Here is a 17,102-nt window from a genome sequence, read left to right as displayed (position 1 = left end):
CTGAGGCTGGCTAATGTCCGAGTTAACGGTGATGACAGCAAGCAGTGGCTAACTGACAACTAGCTAGTAGCTAGTTAGCTGGCTAGCTTCTGATGGGGGTTCCGGTTCTTAGTGTAAAAATAGCAGATCCGTACCACATTGAGCGAGGTGGGTTGCAGGAGAATATGTTCAGTCCGTAGATGGGAATTGAGATTAAAAAATTATTAAAAAAATTATACAAAACATATACGAAGAAAAAAAATATATATACATGGGACGGGACAAGACAACAGATGTCTGACTGCTACGCCATCTTGGATTCTAATCAGATACAAAGAAGACAGTGAATGTTGCTGAGTGGCTGAGTTACAGTTTTGACTTCAGTCTGCTTGAAAATCTATGGCAAGACCTGAAAAATGGCTTCTAGCAATGATCAACAACCAATTTGACAGAGCTTGAAGAATTCTGAAAAGAATAATTGGCAAATGTTGCACAATATAGGTGTGGAAACCTCTTAGAGACTTACTGAGAAAGACTCACAGCTGTAATCGCTGCCAAAGGAGCTTCTACAAAGTATTGACTCAGGGGTGTGAATACTTATGTAAATGAGAGATATTCCTGTATTTCATTTTCAATAAATGTTTTCACTTTGTCAATATGGGGTATTGTGTGTAGGTGGATGAGAAAAAAACAACAATTGAATCAATTTTGAATTCAGGCTGTAACAACAAATGTGGAATAAGTCAAGCAGCACGAATATTTTCTGAAGGCACTGTAATTGAACTTATCTGAATAAAATAGAAAGGATACTTTTACCATTCCTGAGCTAGTGCTCATTTGAAGTGACTATGTTGAGAGTAAAAGTGATCATTTGAAACAGGTCCTATATGCTAGATTTAGAGTTATTTGGCAACTTTAGTTGTGAATGATGCAAACCTTAGAATGTCTTAGAAATCAAAACATGGGCTGCATGATGTGCTATTGGCTATTGATGATGCGCTATAGGCTATTGATGATTTGAAAAAAAAAGCTTGCGCTCTGTTCCTTGCCTCAGGCTGCACAAGCTGTTCTCTCATCAAGTGATCATATTTACTGTATATGTTCACTCATCAGACTATTCTCAATTTAATCTTGTCTTTACCAATATGTCAAATCTGTTTTGATTTACAATGGCCCATTGCCAAATGGGCAGGAACAGGGGCAGGGGGGAAAAAATGTAATCTATATGCACTCGAATAGCGAATGGGGTCTGCTTTACCGCCTGTTTGTTTTTTAATCATGCCGGGTAGGCTACTCCATTTCACTCCATGCATCAACCACTGTTTGAGGAGCATGCAGCTTCTCCCTGCGCGACAGGTGATATTCCACCCAAACTCTGTATGCCATGGGTTATCCAACCCTGTTCCTGCAGCCAAACCAAGTGAAATCTATTCGGGAACATCGATAGTACCATGTTTTCAAAACGAAACATTTCATTAAACTGTTGACAGTTCGCTCGAGAATTGAATGAGGAAAGAGGGGAGGAGATGGAAACGCACAGTGGCGAAATATTCTGTCGCTTAATGTAATGTGTCAGCCAATCAATTATTACTAGGCTATTCAAAATCAAATATTAACTCAAAATAACAGTAGCAAATTTGTGAGGTGAGTTTTAAAAGGTTGATACTGTTTTGATGATCAGTGTTTGATGTGATATTCTATTGTATTTGCATTGACATCAGAGTGGTTTGAGGGACAATAGAGTGGTGAGTACCAGACCATTAGGACCTGATGGTCGTTAGTGAGTTGGGTACTACTAACGCATGTCCAGAGTGCATAAGAGGAAATTACCGTGACCAAACGGTCAAGTGGAATTTGACTGCGGTCACGACTCATGACTGCCGGTGTGGCGGTAATAAGGTCACCGCAACAGCCCTACGGATGACTTGATTGATGTCACAAACAAACGTCTGTCATGGCGGTTTTTGAGATGCATTGAATTTGGTGTTTAATTGTTGTCCATTTCGGCAGGTATGAGAAATGCATTTGCATTATGCACTTTAACTACTGACCAAACTTGGGAAGTTAGGCTCCACTTTATTTGGATGATCTACATATGGTCATACTATCAGCAAATGATCTGTTGATAAGCAACTGCTTGCTAAGGTAACAGTTAAGGTTAGGTTTAGGTTTAGATTTAGAATAAGGGCAAGAGTTAAGGTTAGGGCTAGGGTTAGGGTTAGTAGACACTGTAGTTAGTTGGAATGTTGTTGACAGTTATTAAACATCTACTGAACATCTACAAACTATCTACTTGGGATTATCCAAAGAAAGTGTTACCGGAGGTTATTTAAAATAATTAAGCCATAAGCCATTGCAGTCAGCTCAAATGTCCAAATGAGCAGAAGAAGCAGAAAAGGTCCCCATTGATTTGCTGTAATGAATCACTGCGCATGGTATATCTTCACAGTTCCTGCTCTCCTTCCATCAGTGACCTTTAGTTATTAGATTGATGAAGCTGCGCTATTTGATGGGTGAAATTTCAAACAATGGAATACCTCTGCTTGAGTCATCTATTTATCGAAGTGCTTTGCTAATCCACCCATTTATTATGTCCATATTAAGGAAATCCTACTCCGTGGGAATTAACACCGTCAATGTGTCTAACCTTTTACCACAGATACTGTACACTCAGAGGCATCAGATACACATGGTTCCCAAATCTGTGCAGTCAAACCGGCCGTGTAAACTGAACCGGCTGAATCAACGTTGTTTCCACGTCATCTCAATGAAATTACGTTGTACAAACGAGGAATAGACGTTGAATTGTCATCTGTACCGAGTGGGATTGTATGAAAATACTGCTTGTGAAAAGTGATAAAAACAACTAAGTTAAAGTATCCCTCTTTCCTAGAGACAAACAGATGGGGGGGGACTGTTACCTACTCTAGTTCTTTCCTTAACCAACTGAGAGAACAAATCATACCATTCCAGCAGACCTTGTAAAGGTTTTTAATCCAATGTGATGCAATGACTAGACAGATTGTTAATTATGCACAGCTGAAGGCAACCCTAATCTGCCTTTATGGGGGAAGGAAAGTGCCTGCTGCTGCTGTTTGGAGCACTGCCTCTTGTAACAATAAAATGAGCCTGCACCTCTCATTTCAACTACATATATAACATTGAAGGATTGATCGATACCGTCTGTTTTGTTTGTGAACATTTTGTGTAATTAAGAAAATTAACATCAAGTCTGCTTATTTATTAGTCCAAGCTGTGCCTGAGTGCCCACCATCAATCTCCAGAAAATAACCTGGCCACTTACTGTAGCACAGGGGACATGGCACGCTCCCATTCAGGGGTATTGAATAATACTTCCACAAAGCCATACCTTTATTGCCAATAATATGAGCCGAACGAATAACTTTGGATTTGCGGTCTACACTGTACAGTGTCTAGGTAGTGTTCAGCTCTCATTGCTGTGCTCATGATGGGTAATTTGAGGGAGGCATGGGGATAAAGTACAGGAGGTCTAGGATGCATAGTAGTCAGTGTGTTTATAAGGGGCTGGCTAAAACAGATCTAGGATGTGTTTCGGAGGATGTCAGTGTGGTTATAAAGGGCTGGCTAAAACAGATCTAGGATGTGTTTCGGATGATGTCAGTGTGGTTATAAAGGGCTGGCTAAAACAGATCTAGGATGTGTTTCGGATGATGTCAGTGTGGTTATAAAGGGCTGGCTAAAACAGATCTAGGATGTGTTTCGGATGATGTCAGTGTGGTTATAAAGGGCTGGCTAAAACAGATCTAGGATGTGTTTCGGATGATGTCAGTGTGGTTATAAAGGGCTAACCTCCTTTTTCTCCGTTGGTGGTACAGGATTAATGACCTGCACTCTGGGAAGAGAGATTTACCAGAAGATTATGGTGGGTCTTACATTATGGCGTTCAGAAAAGCATACAATTGTTTGCTTGTTTGCAGTTTGGTCTCTTAAAGGTGGACTCAGCGATATGACATTGATGCAGAAAGTAAACAGCATAGTGGGTCAACATCCGCAACATCTAAGAGCGTTGAAGCGCGAGGCTCAACTTCTCAGCTGTTTTGGTCCCGTGGCTACCACGCTGTAACAGCGTGAAGCGAACCCGTGCACATGAGCAGATACCGTGTGTGACTTGTGTGAGAGCGAAGTGTTGCATCTCGCTCATCTCAATATCCGCGGCGCTGCTCGTGGCAACGTCATTTCGCTGCGTCTACCTTTAACAAACCAGCTTAGTAGACACTTTCAGGATATTGTAAATCCTGTAAGGTAAGTGGTGTTCTGGGGGAACTGAACAGTTTAAAGCTATGCTCTGAGGAATAAAGGTGATATCTAGCCAAATTGTGTTTAGATTTCATTGTTTTTACTACCAAGTGCACCAGGGACTCATATACTGAGAGAGGCTGAACAAGCCAAGCAGGAAATACACTGCTTTGTCAGTACAATGTTTATTACAGTAATTGAAGTTCATAAAACTATCTGCATTGAGTATGCCAGTGAAATGAGAATCATGTCTGTTAGGCACAATGCATTTATCTGTTCTATCATCCTGAATCAGCTCCAATTCTCTCCACTGTGAGCTAAACGCAGAACTACAGTAGGGCACTGGAAACTTCCAAAGTTTACCAGTAAACTACCAGCATTTTGGTAACTTTCAAGGAATATATGGCATTTTATCAGATGACATCTACTGGTCTTTCTGGGTGCTTCAGATTATCACAGGTGTCTGTAATTGTCTCTGGCTGTCTGTGGCCTTATCACATGCAAAATAGAACAAAATCTAATAAGATCGTTTTAAAATAAACATTTGAATGACAGAGCTGTAAAGCATTATCCTAAATATAAACCATCAACTTAGTAAATACCATTGCTGTTTAACATGAGGGTTTCAACATGAAATATCCTTTATATTTTTTTTACACACTTCTTTTTACTTTGTCAATATGTCTTTGTTGTAAATGTTTTGGTGCCGAACTGGAGGCAGTTGTGAAGTAATACAGGCAGTTGTGAAGTAAGAGCTACAGATGTATTTGAAACTAATTAGATTAGATGCTTTTTAATTAGGCTATTTTCTCTTGAACCATATGGTCTACCTAGTAGAAACACATAGACAATATGGACACAGATATAACAAATTAATACTATATAAATAAAAAACAAAAAAAGCATTCATGTATAAATTACCAAAGTTAGCATAAATTGCCATAGATGACCTTTAAATTACCAAATTTACCTCCAGTGATTCCAGGTTCTCTCCGTTCTTCATCCACCTATAGGAGGGCTTGGGCTTTCCAGTGGCCTTGCATTCCCACACCAGAGAGTCGTCAATGGGCTTCTGCACATCCTGGGGTTTCTCTATCAGATGTGGAGGGGCTGCATGGTCAAAACAACATTGCTGTGAATTAGAACATTCTCATACAGATCCCATTTCACGCAGGTAGCCTATACTCCTCATACTTCGAAAACAATGTAGAGTATTTTGAAATTCAAGACAGTTGATCCTGCACTGAAATTAAAATGAGTTATGTATTGTTGCAAATTGACTTTGTGCTTGGACATAAGTAGAACCCAAAAATACAGTAAACAGCGTAAATGGTATATGACTATCCTCGTGTTAGGTTATGTGTGCTGCTGAGACAGTGAACAAAACAATCCAGATGTATTAGTGTATACATGTGTGGGTAGCACATTGCCATAAAATACCTCTCCCAAAAACCATTCGAGTAAATGATGGTGGAATTATACAGGAGCTTTATTGATTCCTACAGTAGCTTCCAAGTAACTCATGACTGGTTAACAAATTAGCAAGTGGGGAAATAAGGAAAATAAACCTCCAGATTTACTATCCTCGTAACTCTCCATGTTGTGGATGATGTGTAGGTCAATCCGCCATCATCCTCTATCACACCAGGTCATTGTCACGACAAGAGTAATGGCACACTATACATTTCCATTACACAGCATCTGACTAATGCCATACTCCCCGACTGACCTTTGAGGTGACTTCTCTGTAATAGTACATACAAATCCAACTCTAATTGGGTTCCTGCTTCAGCTCAGCTTGCTTCCAAGAAATTCGAGATGAAACGGTTAGAAATGCAATAGTAATTGCAAACGTATCCCTATACCTCCTGTGTGTATTTGATGTGGTGCATGTGTGTGTGAGAGCAGAGAAAGAGAGAGAGAGAGAGAGAGAGAGAGAGAGAGAGAGCGAAAGAGAGAGAGACATAGGAAACAAATGAAAAAGAGAGAGCGGGTGTGTTTGCGTGGTCTGGTGGGTCTGTGTGTGCGTCTGGGTATTAAGAGGTTAGCCAGTGTGTGTTTTGGACAGAAGTGCTCCTAGATGAGATAGCAGAGAGAGGTACTCTGAGACTCCATTATCACCAGTCATTTAGCATCACATCCATGCCAGCGCAATCTTAGAGAGAAGCCTAGTGGTCATGCTCCACCCTCTCCACCTCCCAGGACCCCTTTGTTGTTGTTGTTTTAGCCCTCTGTCACTCCATCCCTCAGCCACTGTGAACGTATCGACTCTCAGTCACAGACCAGCAAATGAAAGCGGGCAGCCCATCCCTGGCTGCATCAGGCCCAGTGTTCACACAATCAGCCCAAACATTTCAGATCAACCAGCTAAAGCAAAGAGGGAGATTGGAGATAGGCGATAGGGGAATCAGAGTGAAACTGACACGGGGTTTTATATTCATGGCATTATCTTGGGATACTGCTTACTGTAGGAAAGTATTAAATACACTGCAGAGGCAAATTGTTGATTAAAATAGAGAAACCAATGGCAGTCTATATGCATAGTTAGTTGTATTAGGCTACTTTTTAGATGACATTCAAATAGAATAATGTCCAACATTTCCCCATTTTATCCCAAAATGCTCTCTCCAATCAAGAGTAGAACAACAGACATTCATTTGAATGTAGCTTCGACTGACAAGAAAGGATAATTACCATTCACCTTGTTAAAACACAAGACGTGCAGAACCCCTATTAAAGCGTTAACATCTAACTACTGAGGACACAGTGATCAGCAGACTCTCCGAGTTAAATAATGCCTTCAGCTCTTTCCTAGGCAGAAAGCTGAGGCTTTCGCAGCTTTGTGGCTGCAGGTTGTAGCGATGTACACGAGATACACTTATCGATTCCCTGATTCTCACACACTGCTGACAAATGTCTCAAAGGCTTAATTCCAAGGGACTTCAAAATAAGATTACAGATATATTTTTATCACCTGGAGAGAGAAAGAGAGAGAGGGAGAGTAGAGAGAGAAAGAGTAAGTGAGAAAGCACATCAAAAGAGGGCAGACCTGCTGCTAATTCGGACAAACCATCCCCCATAGCTCACAGCCAGAGCAACGCTGCTGCTGGGTTCCATTACAGAGAGGTGCAGGGAGCTTTTAGCTAGACACCTTGTAAATAATGGAAAATTGTTTAGCGCAGACAATGAGTAATTTGTAAAATATATCATAAATATTTACCCATACTAAAATAGATGGTCTGTGCGGACGTACGACTGTTATCATCTGCTGTGCTGTTTTATTTTTACCTCATTTTATAATGCATACAGCTATACTGTATCTCGTTGCAGCTACCATAGCAAACATACTTTCATATCATTAGTCCAGCCAGCCGTGTTCGTTTTTAGTCTTTTCCAGCATCTGTGAGTGATTCACATTGTGTGGACTATAAACAATTAAACAACAAGTGTAAGAAAACATTCACGGAGCCCGGCGAGCTATTCTTGTAAATGGGTCCTTAGGCATGCAGCATAGAAAGACTCCAGGAGGGAGAGATCAATCTCAGTGGTACGGCTAGCCTACAGGTACTCACATAATAAGAGGACGTCGTGCATGAACAATAATATCGTATGACTACTGGAGAACAACGGAAGGTCCCGACCCTTCATTTGAATGTCCATTTTACTTTTGATAGAGCCTGTGGTCTCTCTCTAGATACAAACACCGCTGCTCTGTTAAAATACTGTTAAAATACGGATTAAACATATGGTGGAGTTAATAACGACTCCTACTAGCCATAATGGGGAGAGGAAAAGCATGCTTGTAGCAGGGTTGAGGGGAACTATTTAACATTTTCTCTTTACTTGAAACGTTCTGAATAGACAGTGATCTTTTGATAACTTTACCTCAATAATTACGAGGAAAGTCCACAAAATAATAAAGGCATATTCAGCAAACTACTACAGTACATTTGCCATTTAGCAAACAGTGTTTTTCACCTTGTCAGCTCGGGGATTCAAACCAGAAACTTTTCAGTCACTGGCACAACGCTCTAACCGCTTGACTACCTGCCACCACTCCCCTTCCACTTCATCCAGATGCTGCACTGCAGATAATTCATGGGGTATATGGTGGCCCTGGTCTAAGTATGCAGTGTAAGAGCTTTGATCTCCAGTCAAGCTGGATGCCAATCATGATGCCATCTGTTGGAGCCCAATACAAGGTCACATCCAAGGTCTCCTCATTCACATCATCACTGCTTTAATCCGGATCAAAATATTAAAGGCATATTGGCCACCAGGGCTTTAATCATTTGGGATGCTCTGTTAAAACGATGCTCCCCCATGCAAAGTCGCAGCGCCGCAGTTGATTGCCAATGGCTGTTTTAAACCCAGTAAGGTCTCCGTTTGATGCCTCTCAGTCTAAGCGAAACTGACACATGAAGCCTTCCCTGGTTCAAATATTCATATGGTCCAGGATCACCTACCGTAGAATGAGAGTTTTCCTTTTACAGTGTTCCTCCCCCTGGAGTTCTCTGCCACACACTCGTATGTGCCCGTGTCTTCCTGCTGGAAATATGGGATTTCCAGGACGCCACTGGCTTTCCTCACGTCCACCTTCCTAGAAAAGGGGATTCCGTCCATTCTCCTCCAGCTTATGGAGGGGACAGGGCTGGAGGAGAGAGTAATGCAGAGAGGTAGAGAAACCTTGTAGCATGTTCATACAAACGCAAATCATTGTAACATCGCCACTGTACTTAACCTATATGGATTCAGTGGATTAGACAGAAAAAAGTCAAGTAGGGCATACATCACTCAGCTAGTGAACCAGGAGGAGTCTCACACGGCCCCAACTGTATCAGAATTCTCAGATTTGCAGCCCAGCCTCAATCAGAGCAGGGTTGGAGGCATGCAGTGAAACATGAAAACTCTCATGCTGTTTGTTAATAACCTTCTGCTTTTCATGTATTTGTGTGCCTGTTTAATCAAGCCCAAAGCGTACTTACTTTCCTAATGCAAAACACTCCACTTTCACTGTTGATCCTTTGGCTACATGGACAATCTCTGGAAACTGAACTTCGATCTTTGGCTCGTATTCACCCATTATACCTGAGGAGAGACATTCACAACCAATTACAGGAAGGCAAAAAAAAACTAAACCAACATGGAAACTGCTGATATGTCGTTTCCTACATATGTCCTATAAACGATTACTATCATACATCTGAGAAGTGGTTATTTTGGAACGCCACTAACAGGTTTTCTCATTGCTGCTGGTATTCTTTATCTGCAATCCTTGATCACATTTCCAAAGGTTTCTCAGCCCAAATGAGCTCTTGATATTGCGAGGCAAGTGTTATCTGGATGTTTCCCTGACTGACCGTGAAAGCTTACTCTCATCCGTATCTCCATTTTATAATACTGCCAGGTAGCCAAGGGCCTATCAGCCATGGTAAATGAGACCGCTGGACGAGGCTCTAATGGTCAAATACCCAGGGATTCAGCTGGGCTGGGTCCCGCTGGGTCCGAGACCCGCCACCTATGATCCAAATGAGAACCAGGCGGAGCTGAGACCCGGTACCGTTGGTTATGCAAATGTTTTATTCTATAATGAAACATGTGTTGTCCATATTTAATTTTCCACAGTCAACAACACAAGTAAGCAACAGCAGAATCAGACAACCCCATAGTAGAATAGTTTACCTTTTCAATTGTTCAGCCTGTCACATTCTATTCAAGAAAATTATATTCCTTACATTCTGGGGCTCCTGAGTGGCGCAGCGGTTTAAGGCACTGCATCTCAGTGGTAGAGGCATCACTGCAGACCCTGGTTAAATTCCAGGCTTTATCACAACCAGCCATGATTGGGAGTCCCATAAGTTGCCCACTGTGGTTAGGGGTAGGCCGTCATTGTAAAAAAAAAATGTGTTCTTAAAGTGTTCTTAACTGACTTGCCTAGTAAAATATAGAAATGTGACATGTCTATTTTAATACAGAATAGCTCAAACATTGATCATCATTGAAAATTGCAACCTATTTTGAAAGTGGGGATGCAGCTGCTCCACTCGGGTGCCACTCGGGTGCCTATGAGCATCATCATTGTATCATCATTTTATCTGAGACATTGAATTTAGCCATCCTGCTATTAGCCCATAGAAATGCATTGAAAAGCAGATTCATGCATGGAAAAACAGATAGTCAAAAAAAAAAAATCAAAAGGAAGCATGTCTCGTAGAGAAAAACTGAGAACACCATCGTGTTTAACCAGTTCTCATACCATGACCTGTAGGATGGGGACACAAGCTAATGTGACCTGTGTGACTCTGGCGGGTTCATTATTGGCATCTCATTGTCACACCAGCAGGTCTGGTGCATTGATAAAAACAATAAGTTATAAATGAAATAAAAACAATGATACCTTCTCATGCGGCATCCTACGCAATAGCATGCACTAGAAGTAGTGATTCCAGACTATCAGAGATCCACTATCGTGGAAACACAACCGTCAAATGCTGCTGCTGCTGCTTCTGCAGAGTGTTGTATCTAAACAATTCCCACCTGACTGCTTAGATACATTCAGTGTAATGCACTGTAATTCTGCTATACTACCCTTGGCAATATTTAATGATACGTAGACTGACTACATGTACAGTAAATGTTTCCCTCGATTCAACCAATTGTTATTGTCTTAAAGACCATATTCAACAGGGAGGCTTCGTTTACTCATGTTCATATCTAAGAGGGATGAATTAGTATTTAGTAGTAGTTTTCACGCTATCGTAAGGTACTATAGTTTGCTGTACTTGCGCCTGACATATTTGCTAGATATGGTACACAATCAGTAGATGAAATGTCAGGAGTATTAAGAACTACAATACTCTACCATGAATAGATCATACATATCAGAATTTTATCCCTGCATGGTGTTAAACATTAGTTAGAGAAATAATTATTCCTGGGACAAGAAAGCCAACAATTAGATCACTCTCAGACAAATGACCTTTCCATTGGAGAGCCTTTGATAAGGCCAGCCTGAAGCACCAAAACCATCGGCTAGTGGGCTATCTTAAAGTTGCAAAGAAACAGCTAATTAACCTTTGGAATTAATTTGTATTCCTTAAAGGCACAGTGCAGTCAAAAAAACTTGATTTACCTGTGTTTTATACACTCAGTGGACAGTTTATTCGGTACACCACCCCGTTCACAAAAATGGTTAGCTCATACAGACAGTGAGTCATGTGGCCATGGCTTGCTATATAAAGCAGGCTGACCGGGATTGAGGCATTCAGTTACTGTTCAATTGAACGTTAGAACGGGCAAAACGAGTGACCTAAGCGACTTTTAGCGCGGTACGATAGTCAGTGCCAGGCGGGAGGTTCCAGTTTCTCAGAAATGGTCGGCTTCCTGGGCTTTTCACGCACAACAGTGTTTAGGGTTTACAGAGAATGGTGCGACAAACAATAACATCCAGTCAGCAGCAGTCCTTTGAGCGAAAACAGCTCATTGATGAGGTCGAAGGAGAATGTCTGGAACCGTGCAAGCTAACAGGTGGGCCACAAACAGGCAAATAACGAAGCAGTACAAGTGGTTTGCAGAACGGCATCTCATCGGTCCTTGTCCTGGATGGGTTATTGCAGCAGACGACCACACCAGGTTCCACTCCTATCAGCTAAAAACAGTAAGAAGCGGCTCCAGTGGGCACGCGATCACCAACACTGGACAAAGAAGTGGAAAAACATAGCCTGGTCCGACGAATCCCAGTTCCTGTTGCATCATGCTGCGGCAGAATCAGGATTTGGCATAAGCAGCATAAGTCCATGGCCCCATCCTGCCTGGTGTCAATAGTACAGGCTGGTGGTGGTCTTAGCTCAGCATTTAACACCATAGTTCCCACAAAGTTCATCCCTAAGCTAAGGACCCTGGGACTAAATACCTCCCTTTGCAACTGGATCATGGACTTCCTGATGGGGCGCCCTCACGTGGTAGGGGTAGACAACAACACATCTGCCACGCTGATACTCAAAACGGGGGCCCCTCAGGGGTATGTGTTTAGTCCCCTCCTGTACTCCCTGTTCACCCACGACTGCCTGGCCAATCACGACTGATCACCTACAACGATGAGACAGCGTATAGGGATGAGGACCTGGCAGTGTGGTGCCAGGACAACAACCTCTCGCTCAACATGAGCAAGACAAAGGAGATGATCGTGGACTATAGGAAAAGGAGGGCCGAACACGCCACCATTAACATCGACGGGGCTGTAGTGGAGCGGATCGAGAGTTTCAAGTTCCTTGGTGTCTACATCACCAACAAACTAGAATGGTCCAAACACACCAAGACAGTAGTGAAGAGGGCACGACAACACCTTTTCCCCCTCAGGAGACTGAAAAGATTTTGCGTGGATCCCCAGATCCTCAAAACATTATACAGCTGCGCCATCGAGAGCATCCTGATCAGTTGCATTACAGCCTGGTATGGCAACTGCTCGGCATCTGAACTTAAGGCGCTACAGAGGGTAGTGCGTACGGCCCAATACATCACTGAGGCCAAGCTTCCTGCCATCCAGGACCTATATACTTGGCGGTGTCAAGGAAGTCCCCAAAAATTGTCAAAGACTTCAGTCACCCAAGTCATAGACTGTTCTCTCTACTACCACATGGCAAGCAGTACAGGAGCACCAAGTCTAGGTCCAAAAGTCTCCTTAACAGCTTCTACCCCCAAGCCATAAGACTGCTGAACAATTAATCAAATGGCCACTCGGACTATTTACATTGACACCCCCCCTTTTGATTTTACACTGCTGCTACTCTCTGTTTATTATCTATGCATAGTCACTTTACCACTACCTACATGTACAAATTACCTCCACTAAACTGTAGCCCCACACATTTTCTCGGTACTGTTATTTTATTGTGTTACTTTTTAGTTCATTTTTTACTTTCGTTTATTTAGTAAATATTTTCTTAACTCTGTTTCTTGAACTGCATTGTTGGTTAACTGCTTGTGAGTAAGAGTTTCACGATAAGGTCTACACCTGTTGTATTCGACGCATGTGACAAACAACATTTGAATTGAATTGATATTCAAATGTGATGGTATTGATCACATTAAATCGCACAAGGGCCAGAAAAGGAACACGTGAAATAGAACTATACTGTTTAATAGGGTTGTAGTAGTTGTTGTAGAATTGGATCTCACCATCACTGCGCAGCACCAGAGGAGTGGGCGGGCCTTGGACCCTGGTCTTGGTGACAGTGTTGGTCACCACACAGGTGTAGTTGCCCACATCAGAAGGCTCCACTTTAGCGATGTATAGATTCCCCGTCTCCTGCGAGATAAAGCGACGCGTGTCCTGCTTCACAAACGAGGGGTACTCATTAAAAATCCAGGAGAACGTCAGATCTGTGGAGAAAGGAATAAATAAAACGTGTGAGATCAAATTAAAACTAAATCTACACAGGGGTTAGAGGGTCAAGCTGACTCTCCTTCTTATTAAAATAATATCACGTGAGAATACAGAAAATACCAGATTTGTCCAGGTTTGTCGGACTGGAGTTGATTTGATGGTGTAGCAGGTGGGTGGTGGTGTGGTTCAATCACCAGAGAGCTACCCACTAGGGTGAAAATTAATGATGTTCCAAGTGTGAGGAGTTACGAGGTGCTGTAATTATCTGGACACACTTCAAAATGAATGTTGTTTGTGTGGCAAGGTTTCTTCTGTAAATGAACATTTCATTTTGACAAAAATCTGAGGACACTTTGTAGTTAATACAAGGATTCAAGATTAGCTGAGAATGTTTACAATTTGTAAATAAATATATTAAGAATGACTGACATGACAGCCTAGTTAGTTGGGTTTTGTTTTTATAGCACACAGTTGGACAGTAACGTGACCAAAAATACCAGGTACATTTTACGTTAAGTAAGCTTTAAAATAAATAATAATTTACCACAATGGTAAAAATAACAGTACAACATACAGTATACAGGACATTTGTAGGATCACAGAGCAAGCCAGGATCTCAGATCTTCTATGATTCTCAGGATAACGAGTGTCCTGTTGGCTGGTAACTGTCAAGTGGGTAATCTCTCTAGTCGTCTTTGTGGCATGCTTCTTTCAAAAAGAACAAAACACACGTTGTGAAGACTGACCTTTGAGAAAGACATTTTATTTTGCTATTTGTCTGCAGAGTCAATTACTTTCTGTGCTCAGAGACTTGGGCTCCTCAGGCCAAAAGGATTCACAGAGGAGTACAAAACTTTATTTTTTTTATTTGTACGTGACTGAGACAACTGAAATACTCCACATTCTTAGTTCTGTATATTTTGTAATGCTTTGTGTTAATCCAAGCTCACTGCTTTGTGTTAATCCAAGCTCACTGCTTTGTGCTAATCCATGCTCACTACTTTGTGTTAATCCAAGCTCACTGCTCACAATCCAAGCTCACTGTTCCCAGCAGGAACTGAGCTGAGTTCTCCTTTGAAGAAATTATTATTTCTGAATGTTCTGACATTCTCATCAATGAGTTTTCCAGGCCTTTTAATTGACAGGCACGCATGTACCTTTTCCCTGCTATGCCAAATCAAACCCATTCACTTGTTAGCTGGCTGGTAATTAAACAAAACAGTCTTGGAGGATACCTCCCCTTACCCTTTCTAACTGCCTGGTCATTTATCAAAACAGGATTTGATCCATGATGCAGCTCACTCACAGTTAGGAGCAGGTATAGGCTACAGCATGAATCAGAACAGGCCAATCAGCCTCTTCAAAAGTGTGTTTTGGCAGAGTCCTGAGTGTATAGACAAGTGGTCTAACGTTGGTCCAACATTTCTGTAGAAAAGCCAACGATAAAGGCCTGCGCTCCTTTTAGATTTTTATTCGTGTTGCGATGTTAGTGGTAGGTGCACTCGATTCAGAAGCCCTACGCACCGGGTAAGCAAAGTGCTCCCATTTCGAACCATTTAATTTGTCTGAAGAGACTGGGAGTATTTTAATATTGAGGAATATTAAGCTTTCTCTGGTCATAGGAACAACATGAATTAGTGCATAAGGCAGATGCCGTGCGACTCAGTTTCGCCATCAGATAGAAGACGGTGTCTCATCTCTGGTCAGTCTCACTGGAGGAAAGGAAGAAGAGACAAGGGACTGTGAGAGGTGGACCCTCTGCTGCTCTCTCCCTCCCTCCACTGAGACTAACACTGTGTTCAAAACTACAGGAAATTCGAACATTTCCGACTTCAGTACGTTCAAGACAACTGAGAAAGAAAAAAAAGGAGCTCAGACTGGGAAAAGTAGTTTTGAACGGTCATCCAACACGGAATTCCAAGTCGGAAACTCAGGCATCTTTCTAGAGCTCTGACTTTCCAACCAACCTGAAGATCACTGACGTCATGATTTGACCGGTCCCAGTTGCCTTGAAAGCACCATGATCATCAGATGCAGGTACCATCAGTCCAGTAAAATAAAAAAGCTAATTATTTCAATTTATGCTCCTCAGTGCCTTAAGTTTACTACTCATATGATACATGGTGACTACAGTATGGGTAAATAATGTCAGAGCAAGAAAATGTAATGATAATTCAGTGTTAAACAAGATTAGGAAACATGCCTGAAAAATATTATCAAAAACTGTAATTGGTTATTGTAGGTAAAGTAGAGGATAATGCATTTGCATAATGTAACAGACAGCTTTTGACTTCAAATTAAAGTTAGTATTTAGACATCAGACTTAGCATTTAGAAAATACATTCAGATGGGGGCTGAAATCAATATTTACTTTCTTAAAGCATCAAGAATTCTGCCATAATATAAACCAGGGATGGGCAACTTTGATGGGGGTGGGGGCCACAAAACTGAACTCAAAATGGGGGGTCGCAGCCAACCTTGCGAGCAAAACATTTTAGCAGAGAGAGTTCATTTCCTACAATTCTACACATTTTGCCATACGGTGGAGAGAAATGTTTGCAGTTTTTAATATGATATCTGAGTGAGAGTGACTAACAAAATCAATCGGCTGGCGCCCGGTCGGTAATTGAGTGACCGTCAGTGACTGACATAACAAGAGAAAAACTGATGATGCACAACCAGATTTCGAAATTTGCTTCTTGTGTATTCTACTATTCTAACTCTGAACAGTACGCTGAGATCCCGACTGTTGGCGACGTGGAGGTGAGGAGCGTCGCCCAACGTGGTGAAAAGAATAGCAGCACATATTTTGCTCTCCTATTGCATGTGCAATGATGTCCGAGGGAAAACCAACAGTGTTTGTTGTTTACAGTAACTTCTTTGTTGTTGTAATATCTCAAACGGATGTGGTGGTTTCACCACTAAGCTTTACTAATATGAATAAGACCGACGTGACAACCACCACACCCACACAAACTGACTGATTGCTTTCTTATGTTTACGTTCAACAAACAAAATGACAAAACACAGATGCCAAAGGTGTTTTTTACCAACAGAAAGTAAAAAGACTAACAATAAACTCCAATTATTGTAGAAAATTCCTTTCATGATGAACAATTTCTTCTGATTTTGGCCATGTGATGAGTTTATGAATGCTAGATAGATACGGCAATCTGTAAAGTGTGGGCAAATTCCTCCATGCTGTTGCGAAAAGATGCTACATTTGAGTAGAGTGGAGTTTCCACTTTGAGGAGTCCCCCAAGAGGCTTGTGAGATGCTGCCAAAATATAGTGCGGTGTGTGTCTAGATTGCTAGGGTGGCACAATGCTACGGAGAAGTCACCATGAAATAAGGAGATCCACAAAAACAAAGAAACCAGCAAGTATATCGTAAATGATTTGTGAAAATGTTTAAATGATGTAGGAAGACGGAGACACTAAGACATTCTCCAAAGGAAAAT

General features: G+C 41.7%; 1 protein-coding gene across 3 annotated transcripts in view; it reads right to left on the bottom strand.

The window, feature by feature from the left end:
- cntn4 (contactin 4) overlaps positions 1-17,102 on the bottom strand; it is a 169,907-nt gene that overhangs the window by 72,243 nt on the left and 80,562 nt on the right. For all 3 annotated transcript variants that reach the window (XM_029694672.1, XM_029694674.1, XM_029694673.1), the window contains 4 exons: positions 13,435-13,638; positions 9,243-9,345; positions 8,724-8,908; positions 5,228-5,367 (listed from right to left, as the gene is read on the bottom strand). In XM_029694672.1, the coding sequence (XP_029550532.1) occupies positions 5,228-5,367; positions 8,724-8,908; positions 9,243-9,345; positions 13,435-13,638 (632 nt within the window). The remainder of the gene's footprint in view (positions 1-5,227; positions 5,368-8,723; positions 8,909-9,242; positions 9,346-13,434; positions 13,639-17,102) is intronic.

The sequence above is a fragment of the Salmo trutta genome, chromosome 16, assembly GCF_901001165.1.
Source record: "Salmo trutta chromosome 16, fSalTru1.1, whole genome shotgun sequence".
Taxonomy (NCBI): Eukaryota; Metazoa; Chordata; class Actinopteri; order Salmoniformes; family Salmonidae; genus Salmo; species Salmo trutta.
The sequence above is the reverse complement of the archived record's forward strand: the minus strand, read 5'-3'. Positions and strand labels throughout refer to the sequence as shown.